Source organism: Syngnathus acus, chromosome 9, assembly GCF_901709675.1.
Source record: "Syngnathus acus chromosome 9, fSynAcu1.2, whole genome shotgun sequence".
In the NCBI taxonomy this organism is placed as follows: Eukaryota; Metazoa; Chordata; class Actinopteri; order Syngnathiformes; family Syngnathidae; genus Syngnathus; species Syngnathus acus.
Window position 1 is genome coordinate 4382282 of NC_051094.1, and position 15962 is coordinate 4398243.

Sequence of the window (15962 nt, forward strand, 5' to 3'; positions counted from 1 at the left end):
ACATCCCTTTTGCGGAAAAAAACATGTTAAAATAACTGTTGCACTATGAATTTTTCTAAAATGTAAATCAAAATTACAGATGAAACATTTACAAGATGTTTGGATTAGCAAAGCATTTCTGTTTTTTTGTTACATTAGTTTGAATGTTAAGTGTAAATATTTTTTAGATTCACCATAAATGTATTGCGACTAGTTTTTTGTGTTGTCTTTATCGAATCAAATACATTTTCATTGATCATCTTCTTGGGGTGACGTTACTGTTGTCGACGCTTAATTAAGCCCCACCAAAATGTTGAAATACAGAATTATCAATGCCATCCTTTAATTTGTTTTACTTTAATAGTTGTATTCACAAAACCATTTTTTAAATTCCAATCATCATGCTTTCCATATTGCTCAAAACTGATCATGTAAATTGGTCAAATTGTGACAAATTCAAATTGTCTCACTCAAAGACAACAAAACATTTACTTGGTTGTGTTATTTTACATTTGATGTGCGGACAGGCACATCACAGTCCCAACTATTTGTATATATTAAAAAATAAAAGTCATAATATGTCCACTTAAAGAGCGTCTATTAATCAGAAGACGTTTGAAACTGAAGTATACAGGCGGTTTCTCAAAGCAGCAGTGATGAGGAAAACGAAGAATATAGAGCTTGGGTCAACGGAGCCCCAGAAAGGACATGGAGAAAAAAAATAATAAACTGTGGCCACAATATGGATGGCACAATACGAATCGGAATTTTGAACACTTATTCGAGGTCGGGAAAAAGTAATTAGTCAGCAAAAATTAAGTGTTTTTTTTCTGTACAATCTTTCTGTATTGACACCACAATTTGTTTTTCCTCTCCATGTCATGAACGGGTGTCCGTACGGGTCAGTTCCTCAGAGTGCATTCTGGGAGTTACCATACCTCCATCAGGACATCTTCTGGAAAATGAACACCAGGTAGATACTGGTCGCTTCCCACTCAGACCTGCTGAGCGTACCCAAACGGATCCCGGCGTTACCCGCCCGGTCGCAGTGCTCACGGGCGTGCCGGTACTCGTCCTGGCCCTCAGACGGCGGACCCTCGCTGTGCTCACCCGGGAACTCCTCCAGCGACAGCATCTTCATCATGAGATTGCGGTGGTGGCTCAGCTTGACCTTCTCTTGGTAGAATTCGGAGAAGCGCTGCTTGGTCACCAGTCGCATGCCGTAACGTGATGCCATGTGCTCCAACAAAGGGAAGTAGACCAGGAACTCCGGGACATCCACCACCTACAAAAATAAATAAATAGTACAGCCGAGGACCTACCACATCTTTTAAAATCTGCAAGTACAAGCTGGGTTTTTTTTTTTTTGAGGAACGAGGGGGGGGGGGGGGGTTATACCTGCTCTAGGTTGAAGTGGTACTGACATCCAAAGAGCGGGTAGTTGCCTTTGCCATCGAAAGTCACCCGGTACACGTCATTGCCGAAGGAGAGCGAGTCAGACGCCTCCAGGCGCTTGACCAGCTCGTAGGCGTCCGGCGTGGTTCCGATGAAGAATCCACCCGGCTTGAGGCGCTCGCAGGCGTTCCTCAGCATCATGTCAGCCTTGGCCTCGCTCTCAAATGAGTAGTGGTACACAAACTGGCAGCTGCAGATGTCGAACTTCAAGTCGGGCCGGTCCAAATTGTTGGCAAGGAGCTCCTTTGTGCAGTCCGCCGTGATGAACTGGGCGCTGAACATGCCTTCGTCCCTGTGACTCCTCCTCCTCATGTCCTCGTAGCGACTACGGCACTGCTCCACCGACACGCCGGCGATGTCGACGCACACCAGGTGGTCGATGCCGCCCTTGCGCCACTTGAGCAGGTCACCGCCCTTGCCGCAGCCCAGGTCGAGCACGGAGAGGCGCCGGCCTCGCAACTTCTCCACTGTTTCGCCGATGAGGACGCTAAGAATGGATAGACAGATAGATAGATCAATAGATTCTCACAGCAGCGATATGGTGTGTAATTAATTATCAGGGCCTAACGAAAATGGAGTTTTGGTTTTAGACCGATGTAAATTCCGATATTTGACAAAAGGAAATTCTGATAAGCAATTAAATGGAAGATTAAAAGAAGACAGTCCCCTCCAGAAAATGGAATTGTTTTTGTTGTACACTGAAAACATTTGTGTTTTGGATCAAAAGATGCATATTAGCCAAAAGTTCAGACTTGCAACTTTTATTTCATGGTGTTTCGTGGGTTGAACAACGAAGCAATTTTTGTTTGAAGCCACTCTTCGAGTCAGCAAAGTATACACGTGACTGATGGGTGTTTGTTTGCTAATAAGTTGCCTTTTACTCGATTGATTGCTTATACATTAGATAGCGCTTTTTTTTTCTTTTTTAAACTTTGCGTTTCACTTGTCCATTCATCCAGTTATTAAAAAGTAAATTGACCGATGCAAAAGATGACGCAGACCTTTTCATCCAGTTGTTGAAATTCCGCATGAAGAAAATGCGGCTTTGGCTACGCACGGCGAGTCCGGTCTCTTGGAGCCGGTTGTAGTGGTTGGCCACATTTGTGTTGTGGTCAACCTGGACTTTCGACCGCTTCCTCTGGAGGGATTCATCGTCCTCGTCGCAGCATCTCTTTGTGTCGTCGCCGAGTGCGTCCATGTTTGTTACGCTTGTGTGTATACAGACACAGCGCATGCGCGTAATACTGCTTCCGGGTTCAAAGTACACGCACATCCGGGGTCGAAATTGTCTTTTTTAAATAGGTTGTAAATTAAGTTAATTTTAGTAAAAAATTAGAATGCATATATTGGAAGAGTCAACTGTATTCTCTAACAGGAGAATCGCCCTCTTTTGTTAAGACACACGCGCATAATACGTTACTGTACCGATCATTTCCTATTTTTTTTGTTTCCAAAAATTAGGTTCACATGCATAATTCGAATTCAGAATAAATTTAATTAAGCCTTTGTGTTTGCCACTATACAGGGACATCCACCCTAAGTCCAGAGATAGCATACAAAGGGTGTTTTATTCAAAGACAAAAAACATTGTCAAACACAGCTTTAAGAAACAAAGTTCTGATGTTTTTCAATACAAGAATGTCATGGCGTTCAATTCAAGGTGCACACAAACAGTACATTTGGGTGTCAAAACCCTGCTGAGGTTAAGTAAATGTAGCGACTTCTAATAAGTGTACAGTATATATGTAGTGATATGTCACCTGGGAGGGAAAAGGTAGCATGATATCACACTCAACTTGTTCAAGTTTAAGAATTATGCATGCAAACGCATACATGACATTTTTTTTCTCCAATGTAAAAAAAAAAAAAAGTTAATACTTGTTACATGTGCAGTCTCAAAGCACCAATGCACATTTTTTGCCAACTTTCAAAAATATCACGCAAGCGCTATATTCAAATCGAAATAACCACAAAACAAATTGGTATCATATAAAAAATGCTTTTAACAATTTCAGTATAAAACAGAACAGGCCAATCAAAGAAATTCATCGTCGCCATTTTGTCATCGTCAAGCATTCTAACCACACGATGCATATAATTTTTTTTCCCGCCGTAAGTGATCCTAGTTAAGTGGGGAGGTATAACAACACAAACGCTAAACAATCGCTCTTGGTTTGCTATCATCATACAGACAAAAATAAAGCAAAAACAAACAAAAAACTCTGGTCTGTAGAGGAAGGCCAGAAAACAGGTTGGACGTAGGGCGACTACACGGTCTTCTGTTGGCCCTTCTTCCCGATGAGGGATTTGTGGATGTGCGGGATGACACCTAGACCGCCACAAGAACAAATGGTTAAATGACACATTTTGACATAATGTGACATCAAACTTTCAAATCATGTTAATTGACATGTCTTTACAATTTTAGAAAACTTCAGTAGGGGGCGCCATAAATTGGCACTCATAAAGCCTTACAGCTTATTGCTAAGTTACCCTTATTGCTACAGTTCAACGTATAGGGAAAAACTAACAAATATGAAATAAAGCTTATTCTATTGAGTGAAGGTATCACACATCACTTGCCGACTTATGCTAATGATGATTATTCACACACATTAGCAACATGCAGCTCGTAGCAGTCACCAAATTTCTAGAGACTTTGTGGAAACGGAATATGACAATAGAAGAGAATGCTACGTTGCTGAAGCAACCGTACAAATTTCTAAGAGGAGTCGAGGCCACCGTTACGGAAAATGTAATTATTTGTGTGTGTGTATGCCTCACCTCCGCCAGCAATGGTGGCCTTGATGAGCGAGTCCAACTCCTCGTCTCCACGGATGGCTAGCTGCAAGTGGCGAGGAGTGATACGCTTCACCTTCAAGTCTTTGGACGCGTTACCCGCCAATTCCAGGACCTGAGCAACACACCAAACTTAACCAGGAAAAAAAAGCACAAGAAAAGACACGAACAAATACGCAAACAAGAAGACACTGTGACAGACGTACGAGAGAATGAATACACAGACAGACAGACACACACACAGACAGACACACACACACACACTCACTTCAGCGGTGAGGTATTCTAGAATGGCGGCGCTGTACACGGCGGCGGTGGCTCCCACACGACCGTGGCTGGTAGTGCGCGTTTTCAAGTGTCGGTGAATACGTCCAACTGGAAACTGACCGGGGGGGGGGGAGAATATATCAGTAGAACTTCAAATGGCATAGACAATTATGGTACACTAAATGATCTGTGGCATCAGTATTATTGTGATCCAATGTTAAATAAGTTGTCAGGGACTTGCTTAAGGAAGTTGAAAAAGTCAGAGCCAAAGCAATGAGGGGGGCATGAGTATGATGGAACTCACCTGGAGACCGGCCCTCTGTGAGCGAGACACTGCCTTAGCCTTGGCCTTGCCACTGTCTTTTCCTGCCTTTCCGCCAGCCTGCAGCCAATATAAACTCACAATTTCATTAACAAGTACAAAAAAAACATTTTTAAGTCTTGAATTGCATCGACCTGACTATTCTAGCACCAGAAAATGCCATACAGTGAGAAGGTACAGTTGGTTGTACTGTATGTACAAAATACATGAAGGCTCAGCAGCTCATTTCAAAATGAATTGACTTCTTACAAAGTTTTCCATTACAAATGAAAAAAAATTGACAAATGGACAAAGAAACATGCTACAATAACATGGTTGACAACATGTAACATTCCAACAGCCTGGCAGTCAAACAACAGGCCACTATTCTAATTGATTACATTATAATATAATAATGGCTATAACATTTTTTTTTTTTTTTTTTACTCAGCGATGCAAGTTTTCTTGATAATTTTTTTGTGATTTTAAAAGTAATTGGATTCTGTTGTTTTTTTTACTGTGGTACCGAATAAGTATAGAGAATTGTGGCAAATCTCAGGTATTGGTACTGACTACTGAAATTCTGGAATCGTGACAACCCAAGAATCCATCACTAAAATTGAAAACAATTTAAAAACAAAAAAATAGACATGAACACAAAATATAAGAGGGGAAACAAAAAAATAAAAAAAGCACAAGATATAAATTTGAAAATGCAAATAATACCAAGCATAAAATATACACAAAAAATAAGAAGGGAAACACAAAAAAGCACAAGGTATAAATTTGAAAATGCAAATAATACCAAGCATAAAATATACACAATTATATTTTATAACTGAGAAAAAACTAAAATTCGCAAAAATACTACAAAACAATAAATGCAAATTATACAAAATAATACAAAAATATTAGAGAAAAACGTTAAAACTTTTATGACCAAATTATAAATAATATAATTCGTTGAAAAAGACCCTAAAATACTCGAGTTAATTTTGTGGAAAAGATAATAGCAAAATAAAAACTAAAGTGCAAAAAATAAGATAAGAAAATAAAAAACTGTTGAACAAGAAACATCGAAACATTGGAGGGAATACACACCTAATTTGAAAAATTGAAAAACAAAACATCGGCGTATTAAAAACTCACTGAAGTAAAGCCTTGGATGATATTTCATAATCGCGACATCATTATTTAGCTTGCTAACAGCTAACCCAAATTGTTCGTCGTTGGAAGTTAAACGTGTGCCTGTAAAACGAAACTTAGAAAATGAACTCCGACTTCTGGCGCCTCCGTTTATGCTAACACTTTAGCCGTGACAGTTAGCCAAACACCTTGTAATTCAACCGCGGCACTTTCTTTCTAGTTATGATAAATATTTGTTCTTTGCTTTTAATGAATATACCCCCATCCCACCGCACGCTTGCACTCGTGGACGCGTACATACCATTTTCCACCTCTTGATTTGATTGAAGGACTGAGTAGATAGCAAATAATTTCGGCTTCCGAGAGCAAAGAAACAATAAAGCCCCTTTTCGCAAGTCTTTTCATGAAAGCAGTGAAGGAGGCCCGGCGTCCAATCAGATTAGGCGTTGTTCCTTCGAATCTTGACTTTGACTAATCAGCGCACGGCTTGCAGGGTGGCCACCCATCCCCCAACTGGCGATTATCGCGCCTGCTTTTTGCGCACGAAACCGTCGGGTAGGCGGAACTTATAAAAGGGAGCGTACTTCCGGAGGTGGTAACATTCCTTTTGAGGGGGGTAATAGGTTTAGCCAATAGAAACGCAGAACACAGGATTGGCAACCGAGGCCACCAATCAACATGCAACGTGTATGTACGTGCGTGTTTTTGTTTCGCCTAGTCTTTCCTTCCAGGGCCATCCTTACCCCAAAATATACGAAATATGCCATACACGTCGAAGGTGCAAGGATAACATTTGAACTAAACCGTGAATTTTACACTTGACGGACAATGGCGAATATATATTTGAATTGACATCCGTTGTGATCAATCGGCGTATCCTGTTACTTATTCCGAGTAGGCGGGACTTAAGTGGAGTATCATTCCTGAGGTATTTTTTTCCAAAACTGTACAAAAAAAACCAATGTAGGACATCAAAGTTTTGAGTACCACTCATCAATATTGAACCTCTTCAAGTGTGCGGGTTTAGCTGTCAGCTACAAACGCTGATACACTGTCAAAACAACCCTCGTAGTACGGTACGACTTTTCAACTAAAAGCAATACGAGTGCGCGCGTCACTCAAGAGAGCGTAACTCGAAAGACAAGGGCCTCGGCGAATAGAAACGCAGGATTTAGAAAACTGTGCGCACTGGCACCCGTAGCGACCAATCAGCATCTAGTATCCGGTGTCGGTGTGTTTTCTCCGCCAGCATAGCTAGCAAAGCGGGTGGGGGTCAAAGATAGGCAGAGACGGGCTGCTGGTGGCGAAGATGGCGGATGGGGACAGTGGAAGTGAGCGTGGAGGTAGTAGCAGCGGCGGAGGAGGAGGAGGGGGAGGCAGCGGCGGTGGCTTCCAGCATTACCAGCGGGAGCCTGAAACCCAGGAGCTGGCCTCGAAGCGGCTGGACATTCAGAACAAACGCTTCTACCTTGACGTGAAGCAGAACGCCAAAGGCCGGTTCATCAAAATAGCCGAGGTCGGGGCAGGGGGCTCCAAGAGTCGGCTGACGCTCTCCATGTCGGTGGCGGCCGAATTCCGTGACTACCTCGGGGATTTCATCGAGCACTACGCCCAGCTGGGGCCTAGCACTCCGGAGCAGATCGCCCAGTCGGCGGGCGGCGATGACAGCGGGCCTCGACGGGCCTTAAAGAGCGAGTTCTTGGTGCGAGAGAACCGCAAATACTACCTCGATTTGAAGGAGAACCAGCGGGGTCGCTTCCTTCGCATCCGCCAAACGGTCAACCGAGGCCCGGGCTTTGGTGCCGGCGCGGGAGGAATGCCCGGTGCCGGCATGCAGGCCGGCCAGACCATCGCGCTGCCAGCCCAGGGCTTGATAGAGTTCCGCGACGCCTTGGCCAAGTTGATCGACGACTACGGCGGCGATGACGACGAGCTGGCCGGCGGTGGTGCAGGCGGGGCGATGGGCTACGGTGAGCTCCCTGAGGGTACCTCCATTATGGTGGACTCGAAGCGCTTTTTCTTTGACGTGGGCTCCAACAAGTACGGCGTATTCCTGCGGGTGAGCGAGGTGAAGCCCAGCTACAGGAACTCCATCACAATACCCTTCAAGGCTTGGGCCAAGTTCGGTGGCGCGTTCAGCCGCTACGCCGAGGAAATGAAGGAGATCCAGGAGCGCCACCGGGACAAGGGCTTCGAACGCCGGGCTGCGGAGGAATCCGAAGGTGAAGACGTGGATGACGACTGACGGACGGACGACCCACGGATAACTGTGTTTGTTTGGTTTTATGCTCAAGATATCAACAAGTCAAGGATTAGCGAGATCCAGAGTGAAAAGAGAGACCTTAATGTGCATGACGAGTCGAACTATTTTCAAACGCGGAAGTTAAACGATATATGAGAATATAGTGTCTGTATACATATAAGGAAAACAAAGTTTAAGTGAATATTATAGGTATAGGTCTTGTATGAGATACCCCCATTGATAGAAAATATATGCAAAATATATAAATACGTATATATTGAGTGTACAGTTGATAGGAGTTCAGCTCAAGACGGACAGATCATTACCTTCTGGTTGAGAGCCAATCAGAAGAGTTCACTTTGAGACCCAGTCAGAAGAGACCCCTTACTCGAGAGCCAATCAGAGGTCCTCACCTGACTTGTAGTTTGTGTAACACCGGCAACAAACTGGCGGGAAGGTGTTTCAATGGCACTTCTTGGTTTAGAGCCAATCAGAAGAGCTCACCTGAATTGACAGTTTCTGGACCCATGGCAAGAGGAATGGCATCGACTTCGGGGAGACGGCGTTACAAGCACACCGTTGGAGAAAAGGGGAGTCCATTTTGACTGGGGAGGCGGCAAAACTTTGGAGTTACATTGCAACCCAATGTTTTTTGTGTGTCCATGTGACGTCCGTTGCATCTGATGACATCACACGAGTCTAGCCCGATTGGCTTATCAAAGGGTATTTTCGATCTCTACTGGGTCAAATTAGGTGCTGTAGGGGAAAAACAAAGGTGCTGTACTTAGCTATAAAAGCATAGAAAAACAAGTATAGATAAAATTATTTTTCAAAAGAGATGTATTGAATTATAAAAAAATGAAAAAAAACTATGGATGAGATTTGGTCATACCTGCTTTTTTAATTTTCTTTATTTCCCAAAGAGCAGGGTTTCCCAAACTGTGGCTCAATGAGCCATTTAAAGTCCTGAAATGGTTATGTTGGACTACAATCACATACGTTGCTTATCATTATTTTACATGTTATTACAGAACTACATGATGCGTATTAAGTTTGGTTTACAGCGAGGAACCATGTTTTATTTTTGTCCCCTGTGGTTATTATGGCAACCTTTTCTTGTAACAACTTTTTTTTTTTTACCCATAATAATTAGCACTTTATTCTCATAACACAACTATTCTCATAAAATATTGATTTATTGAAAAATTAAGTACAATTACAGTACTAATACGATTCTGCTTATTTTGAAAAAGATGCAACTTACTCTCATACTAGCACAGCCTTATTCTCATAACATGACCCCTCTGCCCAAAAAAAAGAGACTTTCCTTTTTTCTTTTTAGGAATAATATGATTTTTTCCCCCCTTATAACTTTTAGGAGCAAAATACAGTGCGACCTTTATCACACACAAAATACCTTTTTGTGGTGACACCCTTTTCATTATATTTCAACGTCATTACTCTTAAGTTTACAACTTATTTTTCTTTAAAACGTGAAATAAACCGACAACTTTGTTGTACTTTTGATTTTTTAAGAAAAAAAATAGGACTCTTGTTCTAATGTCACATCTGCACTCACAACACTACACGCAACCATACCAAAACAAACTATTTTTATTTTTGGTAAAACGTTGCCTTTTTAAATTTTAAGATATGTTGTTTTTTTCAAACGTTTCTACAAGAGATTTTTTTTTTTTTTTTTCTAACCTGCATTTTGTGTCCTGGGAGAATTTTTGGTTTTGCTTATTGTAACAGCATTCATGTCTGGTGTGTTCAACACCACTCGTCATTTTGAGTTTGGGAAACCCTGCCTTGGAGTTGAACAACTTGTTCCTAAAAAAAAGTCCATTTTAGTTTTCGAGCAGCACTCCAGGTCACTTTACAGTTTGTCGCGTCAGGCCTCGTTTGTCACATTTTTGTCATCCGTCGGCTTCTCCAAAAAGCACCACCTTCGATTAATGTTTTCTTCCTTTTAATTTTGCATGCCTGCTTTCTTGCTGCCTTGATGTTGTTGTTTTGAGTGGCGTACAATATTTATCTTTTACTTTGAGAGCGATCGCAAGCTTTGATTTGTTGATATGAGAAAAAAAAAATTGAACAAGCATCACTGTTGTTGTCCCGCCTCCTTTCTAAACTTTTTTTTTGTTTTAAACTTCAGCAGAAAAATGCCGCTTGAAAATGCAAAATATCACCTGGAAGCAATAGTTATTTCTTTTACACAAGTTTATAAATACAAATCTATACATGTATATTTAGAGAGAGCTATTACACACAAGATTGAAGGACATGATTCTTCCAGTCGTGTGTTTTCTGTGAAATGGCAGCTGTTTTCGCTCATGTGTGTTCTGCTGTTAAAGTTCTTTTCATTGACAACTGGTGGTGGTGATGATGAAAATAAAAAATAAAAAAGGATGTGTGGTCTTTTACTTGTCTGACTTGATATAGAGGCTGAGATTATTACAACTTTGGTCTTTTAGAGCGGTTGGGCAATACATAATCAACTTTTGATTACAACTTTTACTTTATTCTAATATTTTTACATTATTCTCATAATTGAAACTTATAATTTCACATGATTTTAATTGAGTAGATTGTTTAATTTTTACATTATTCTAACTATAAATTTAATAAAATTATTTCTTATAATTTTACTATATTTTAACTGAACAAATTGTCAAAAAGAAAAATGCACACGCGGCATATACAGTAAATAGACGTAATATCAGCTAACAGGGCTGTAAAGGGGCTCGCCCGTGCGTCGCCCTAAAAATACCCAGGGAGGTCAACAGGGTGTTGAAAGCGAGCCAGCTGTCATTTTATTTTGTTGGTACTGACAGTGAAGCAGCTGTCAGTCGGTTAAATTGGGCCCAGAGAGACTCAATTATCATTTTTAACTTGGAGAAATTACAATTTGATTCAAGTAACATTGCGATTTTATTCACGAAATTTTATGACCCACATATGTCATAGGTTTTTTTCCTTATGAAACGAGAACTGATTCAACAATGTTATTCTTTAGAAAATGAAAGAAACACACTGCGTGCATCCTCGAGTGCGATTATGTGTGCCTTTTGCGTGAAGCGTTTCCCGCACACGCTTGGCTTTGTGTGTGAACGTCTTGCTGCACAGTGTGCAGGCGAAGGGTTTCTCCCCCGCGTGCATGCGGCGCCATACTCTCCTTGCGAAAGACGGTGGCGCCGCACACCGAGCAGCCGTAGGGTTTTTCTGCCGGGTGTGTGTGTCTTTTAGTGCGCAACCATGTCTGGCTTGTGGAAGAAGGACTTACCGCAGACGAAACAAGCGAAGGGCTTCTCCTCTGTGTGCGTCCTCTCATGCACCTCCAGCGAGATCTTCTGGGCGAAGCCTTTTTCGCACGCCGAGCAACTGAAGGGTTTCTTCCCTGTGTGGATCCTCAGATGTGACACCAAGTTGAACTTTTTGGAGAACTTTTTGCCACAAGAGCAGCGAAAGGGTTTCCCCTGGCATGGGTTGCTGCATGGACCTCCAAGCTGCTCTGACACGGGAAGATTTGACTGCAAACGGAGCGAGAGAAAAGGCTGGCGCTGGTGTGTGTGCGCCGTCACCTTCGTGATCCAATTGGGTCGTCAAAGAGTCATTGGCTTAGCTGTGATTGTACTCGAGCGGTTTGTTGTCGTCTTCACTCTTAACGGAGATGACTGTGAGAGACAAATGGCTGCTGTTGGCCTCCTCTTCTTCATCCTTCACGTGGCGGGGCTGCGGTCGCTCCACTTCATCTTTGATATAAAATGGCCGCTGACGCCATACTGAAAATCCCAGACAGTGGAACGTATTCATGTTATTGTACTTGACCAATGAGCGGCGGACCGCCTATGGGACACAAATGAGTCAAACGTGATGTAATAGTTGATTCAAATTAGGGCTGCAACTAATGATTGAGTAGTTTTGACACCTCTATAAAATTGTGACTTTATTCCTACATATTTCATTTAATAAAAAATGAGATTATTGAGCGATATACACGTATTTTCAACATTACACTGGTACTGCTTTGTAAAAAGCGTTTCGATGTGTGGTTGATACAAAGTGATGCATAAAAAGCTGTTTTCCACTATTAATCGTCACAGGAACTGTTAAACTGCCACATTAAGAGATACCGAAAATCTATTAACCTAGGTGTAGAGGGGAGCCTCATAGCGTACGTGATTGTATAAATGGAGAAAGTAAACTATCGAAAAGGTGAATAAACAAACCTTGGATGTGCAGCCTCCAGTTGTCGTTCGTTCTCTTCTCTCACTCGACAAAGCTGTTCCTCGTACGACACAAATAGGACATAGATCTCTTCGGCAGCCGCAATTAATCGACCCCTCACCAACTCTTTCAACATTTTTGAATATTCTTTTTATCCGTTACACCAGCTTGGTTAGCCGCCCGAGAGAATTTTCACTCTTTCGCTAACTTCCGCCTATTTCTTCTTCGGTGGTACTATTCCGGTAGCAACGCAGCCATGACGTCAAATGGCCGCCATCTTGCAGTGGTAATGACGGATCAAGTCAAAGCAAAAAGACACTGCATTGGAGGCAGAATATAAATCGTCTTTATAGACAATTAAGTGAACATACACCGTAATATTAGTTATGCTGGTAAATAAACGTTTTACAGAGTTTTTGTATTCTTTATCCGTGAAGGACACACTTTCACTCACACACACACACAAACACACACTTGACTGAATCATTATTACCACTTAAGATACTAAAATTGAGTGAAGGCAATGACGATGTAGTGTACTGCACAGCGTAATATTTAGCTTCAGGACGACTTTAAAACATCTGCCGTTTTGTGCTTGCGCACGTGTGTATTCAAATTGCACTTATAACTAAACTTCGTACCACAAATTGAACAACTAAAAGGTTTTTCTCCTGTGTGTGTTATCATGTGTGATGCAAGATGCGACTTTTGAACAAATCCTTTACCACAAATTGAGCAAAGAAAGGGTTTTTCTCCAGTGTGTTTTCTCATGTGTATAATTAATAATGAATTGTTAGCCAAACCTTTACCACAAACCGAGCAGATAAATATTTTCTTACGGGTTTGTGAAGTTTCCTTGTTGCCATGAGTTGATTCCTTTTGAAAGTATGTCAATAGTTTATTGGCGCTGTCACAGTCTGCAGAGCTCCTCAAAGGATCATCCATGTCATCACTGTCCGACAGAGGAGCGAGGAAGTTGTGTGGTGAAGGTCCTGGACTGTAATGAACCTGTGACCACTCGGGTGGTTTGCCTTTGTGGTCTTCACTCTCCTCAAAAACATTAGTCAGTGGAAATTTGCTGACATCAATGTCCTCTTCTTCTTCCTTAATGAGGATCGTCTGTGGATGTTCGACTTCTTCGTTCGAGTGTGAGGGCTGTGGATCATCCTGCTCTAAACTGGAGCTCCCCGCATGATGTTGGACATCTACGGAACAAGAGCATTATGTTTAAAGTGCAACAAATGCTTATTCTGTTGATTATTTTATCGAGCAATCGATACCCTCAAAATTAAATTACTATCCTTTTTGAAAACAGGACACTATTTCATACTGACATTGGAGGAAAATACACAAACCGGATGCTACGTGAACACCCCAGAGCTCCTAAACAAATTATACAATTTCCACCCAAAAAATATTCGAAATATTTTTGAAATGACTGCTAAAATACCGTCTGACTTAAAACGTGACTCTAAAGCGGTGTTACAATTGGCTGATTAGAAACATCAAGATGGCCTCCCTCCATCGCTTTGTTTTGTCTGCTAGCTTTTAGACAATTTGTATTCGAAGTAATCATATGAAATCAATATTCACATATATAGGGTGTTTCATAAAGTACGCAGTTTTTTAATTGCGCGGGATTTTTTTTGTTTGAAGATTGTCAGCACTTGTGGTTTCAGCAGGACGGAGCTACCTGCCACACATCCCGGGAGACAATCACCTTGCTTCGTGAAAAATTCCCTGAGCGTCTGATCTCACTTCGCGGCGACGATCAAGAATGGCCTCCGAGGTCATGTGACCTCACACCTTGTGACTTCTTTTTATGGGGATACGTGAAGTCACAAGTTTACGTGAACAAACCTCAAACGATTACCGAACTGAAGATGGAAATTCAACGGGTAATCGGCGAAATCGACAGGGACGTCTGCAAAAGAGTTATCGTTAATTTCAACGATCGGATGACTGCCTGCAGAGAAAGTGGAGGTGGACATATGCTCGATATCATTTTTCATTATTAAATTGAAGTATATGTTGAATGAAATTAAATAAAAATGTTGAATTTTGCATCGATTTTGGCTGATTTATTGCATTTTTAAAAACGGTGTACTTTATGAAACACCCTATATTTTGTGATCGTGGGGTTTTCCGAATTGTCTTAATTTGAAGACTCACGGAAACAGCATAACTAATAACAGTATTGTAGTCTTACTCTTGTGAACCACACACCATTAACGTACTTTTAAACATCCTATGCGATATTTAAATGTAATAATAAGTAGTAGTAAATATACCTTGGACGCGTTGCACAGTTTGAGCGTTATAAAGGGCTTTCAGTTGTCGACGGTGGCGCTCGGTCTCCTCTTTCGCCCGACGAAGTTGCTCTTCGTACGACGAAATCGTTCGTGCGAACAGTCCGAAAATTTCGTCGGCGGCTGTAATTAGGCGCTCCCTTATCAACTCTTTCAACATTTTGATGTTGGAATGTAGACAAGCACACAATTTGTTCCTCACTCTTTGTCCCTGTTTGTTGTAGTAGTGTGGGTCGATTGGCTTACGCCCGTTGGCCTTTTTCTTCTTCGGTGGGGCGCTCACGCAGCGGAAACGCACCCGGTGTGGAAGAGTCGCCATCTTGTGGCGGTATTGAGAACTTTCGAATACGTGCGCAAACGGCTGGAAACAATCGAAATTGAACGAAATGCAAAGAATAAATGTATGTTTTATATACATTTCGCATTATCGACAGGTGAAGTTCAAATTTTGTGAGAACACAAATACTTGTACACACGGCAGCAACAAATAACAGCAAATCATTATCAACGAAGATGCCAAAACTGGGTAAAGGCAATTATGATGAAACAGCTGTGTGGTGCATCGAAGATAATCATTTGTAGTGTACTGAACAGAAAAACAAAAAATTTAGTTAAATAAAATGACGACTGTGAAACATTTTTCATTCTGTGTTATGTACACGCATGTGTACCTTCAAACTGGACCGATGACGAAACTTTACTCCACAAACTGCGCAACTATATGGTTTCTCTCCTGTGTGTGTTCTCATATGTATTTCCAAATGATACCTTCGAGAAAATGTTTTATGACAAATGGAACAACTGAAGGGTTTTTCCCCCGTGTGTGTTTTCATGTGTGTCGCAAGGCTTGGTTTTTGAGCAAATCTTTTGCCACAAACGGGGCATGCAAAAGGTTTTTCTCCTGTGTGCGTTCTCAAGTGTATAGTCAATATTGAACTGGCGGAAAACCGTTTCGAACAAAAAGGGCAGGTAAAACACGGAGCTGTTTGTGAAGTCTTGCCAAAAGTTGTCTCAGAGTATTTCGACTGGTTTTCGTCACCTTCTTGGTCCGCGTCGCTCCTCACAGGTTCCACATTGCCACTGTCAAACTGGGGCACTAACAGCTTTTCTGGTGGTGCTCCTCCACTGTGGTCTCTGCTTGGACTGTGAGGATGAAGCTGCATCCACCTGAGTGGTTTGTCTTCATCCTCCCCAGAGACGCCAGTGAGTGGAAACTCCATGTCTTCCTTCTTAA

The 15962-nt window shown here is 41.8% G+C and overlaps 3 protein-coding genes and 1 long non-coding RNA gene across 5 annotated transcripts; 1 reads left to right on the plus strand and 3 right to left on the minus strand.

Moving 5' to 3' along the window:
* Nucleotides 1–319: 319 nt before the first annotated feature.
* rnmt (RNA (guanine-7-) methyltransferase) lies at nucleotides 320–2663 on the minus strand. The gene is made up of 3 exons (XM_037259123.1): nucleotides 2436–2663; nucleotides 1378–1921; nucleotides 320–1264 (listed from the first exon to the last, which is right to left on the minus strand). The coding sequence occupies exons 1-3, from the start codon at nucleotides 2630–2632 to the stop codon at nucleotides 923–925; spliced, it is 1083 nt and encodes a 360-aa protein (XP_037115018.1). The 5' UTR covers nucleotides 2633–2663; the 3' UTR covers nucleotides 320–922.
* Nucleotides 2664–2983: 320 nt separating this feature from the next.
* On the minus strand, nucleotides 2984–6455 carry LOC119127306 (histone H2A.V). The gene is made up of 5 exons (XM_037259219.1): nucleotides 6249–6455; nucleotides 4805–4882; nucleotides 4502–4615; nucleotides 4219–4348; nucleotides 2984–3763 (listed from the first exon to the last, which is right to left on the minus strand). Exons 1-5 carry the CDS (start codon nucleotides 6249–6251, stop codon nucleotides 3702–3704), a joined length of 387 nt encoding a protein of 128 aa, XP_037115114.1. The 5' UTR covers nucleotides 6252–6455; the 3' UTR covers nucleotides 2984–3701.
* Nucleotides 6456–6941: 486 nt separating this feature from the next.
* On the plus strand, nucleotides 6942–10601 carry LOC119127264 (transcriptional activator protein Pur-beta). Its single transcript, XM_037259158.1, has one exon. The coding sequence runs from the start codon at nucleotides 7257–7259 to the stop codon at nucleotides 8190–8192; it is 936 nt and encodes a 311-aa protein (XP_037115053.1). The 5' UTR covers nucleotides 6942–7256; the 3' UTR covers nucleotides 8193–10601.
* An 895-nt stretch (nucleotides 10602–11496) lies between these two features.
* Nucleotides 11497–15068, minus strand: LOC119127311. Of its 2 annotated transcripts, none has more exons than XR_005098785.1 (3): nucleotides 14711–15068; nucleotides 12422–13624; nucleotides 11497–11974 (listed from the first exon to the last, which is right to left on the minus strand). It is a non-coding gene; the product is annotated as an uncharacterized LOC119127311 (long non-coding RNA). The 2 variants fall into 2 exon arrangements; XR_005098784.1 differs by having other exon boundaries at nucleotides 11497–12038.
* Between the last annotated feature and the right edge of the window lie 894 nt (nucleotides 15069–15962).

Coding starts and splice junctions, on each gene's coding strand:
- rnmt (XM_037259123.1), bottom strand. CDS start 2,632: ATGGACGCACTCGGCGACGACACAAAGAGATGCTGCGACGAGGACGAT. Junction 1,922..2,435: donor TTCAACAACTGGATGAAAAG/GTCTGCGTCATC, acceptor ATCCATTCTTAG/CGTCCTCATCGGCGAAACAG. Junction 1,265..1,377: donor ACCACTTCAACCTAGAGCAG/GTATAACCCCCC, acceptor TTATTTTTGTAG/GTGGTGGATGTCCCGGAGTT.
- LOC119127306 (XM_037259219.1), bottom strand. Junction 4,616..4,804: donor CACAGAGGGCCGGTCTCCAG/GTGAGTTCCATC, acceptor CCCCCCGGTCAG/TTTCCAGTTGGACGTATTCA. Junction 3,764..4,218: donor GGCCACCATTGCTGGCGGAG/GTGAGGCATACA, acceptor GTGGCGGTCTAG/GTGTCATCCCGCACATCCAC.
- LOC119127264 (XM_037259158.1), top strand. CDS start 7,257: ATGGCGGATGGGGACAGTGGAAGTGAGCGTGGAGGTAGTAGCAGCGGC.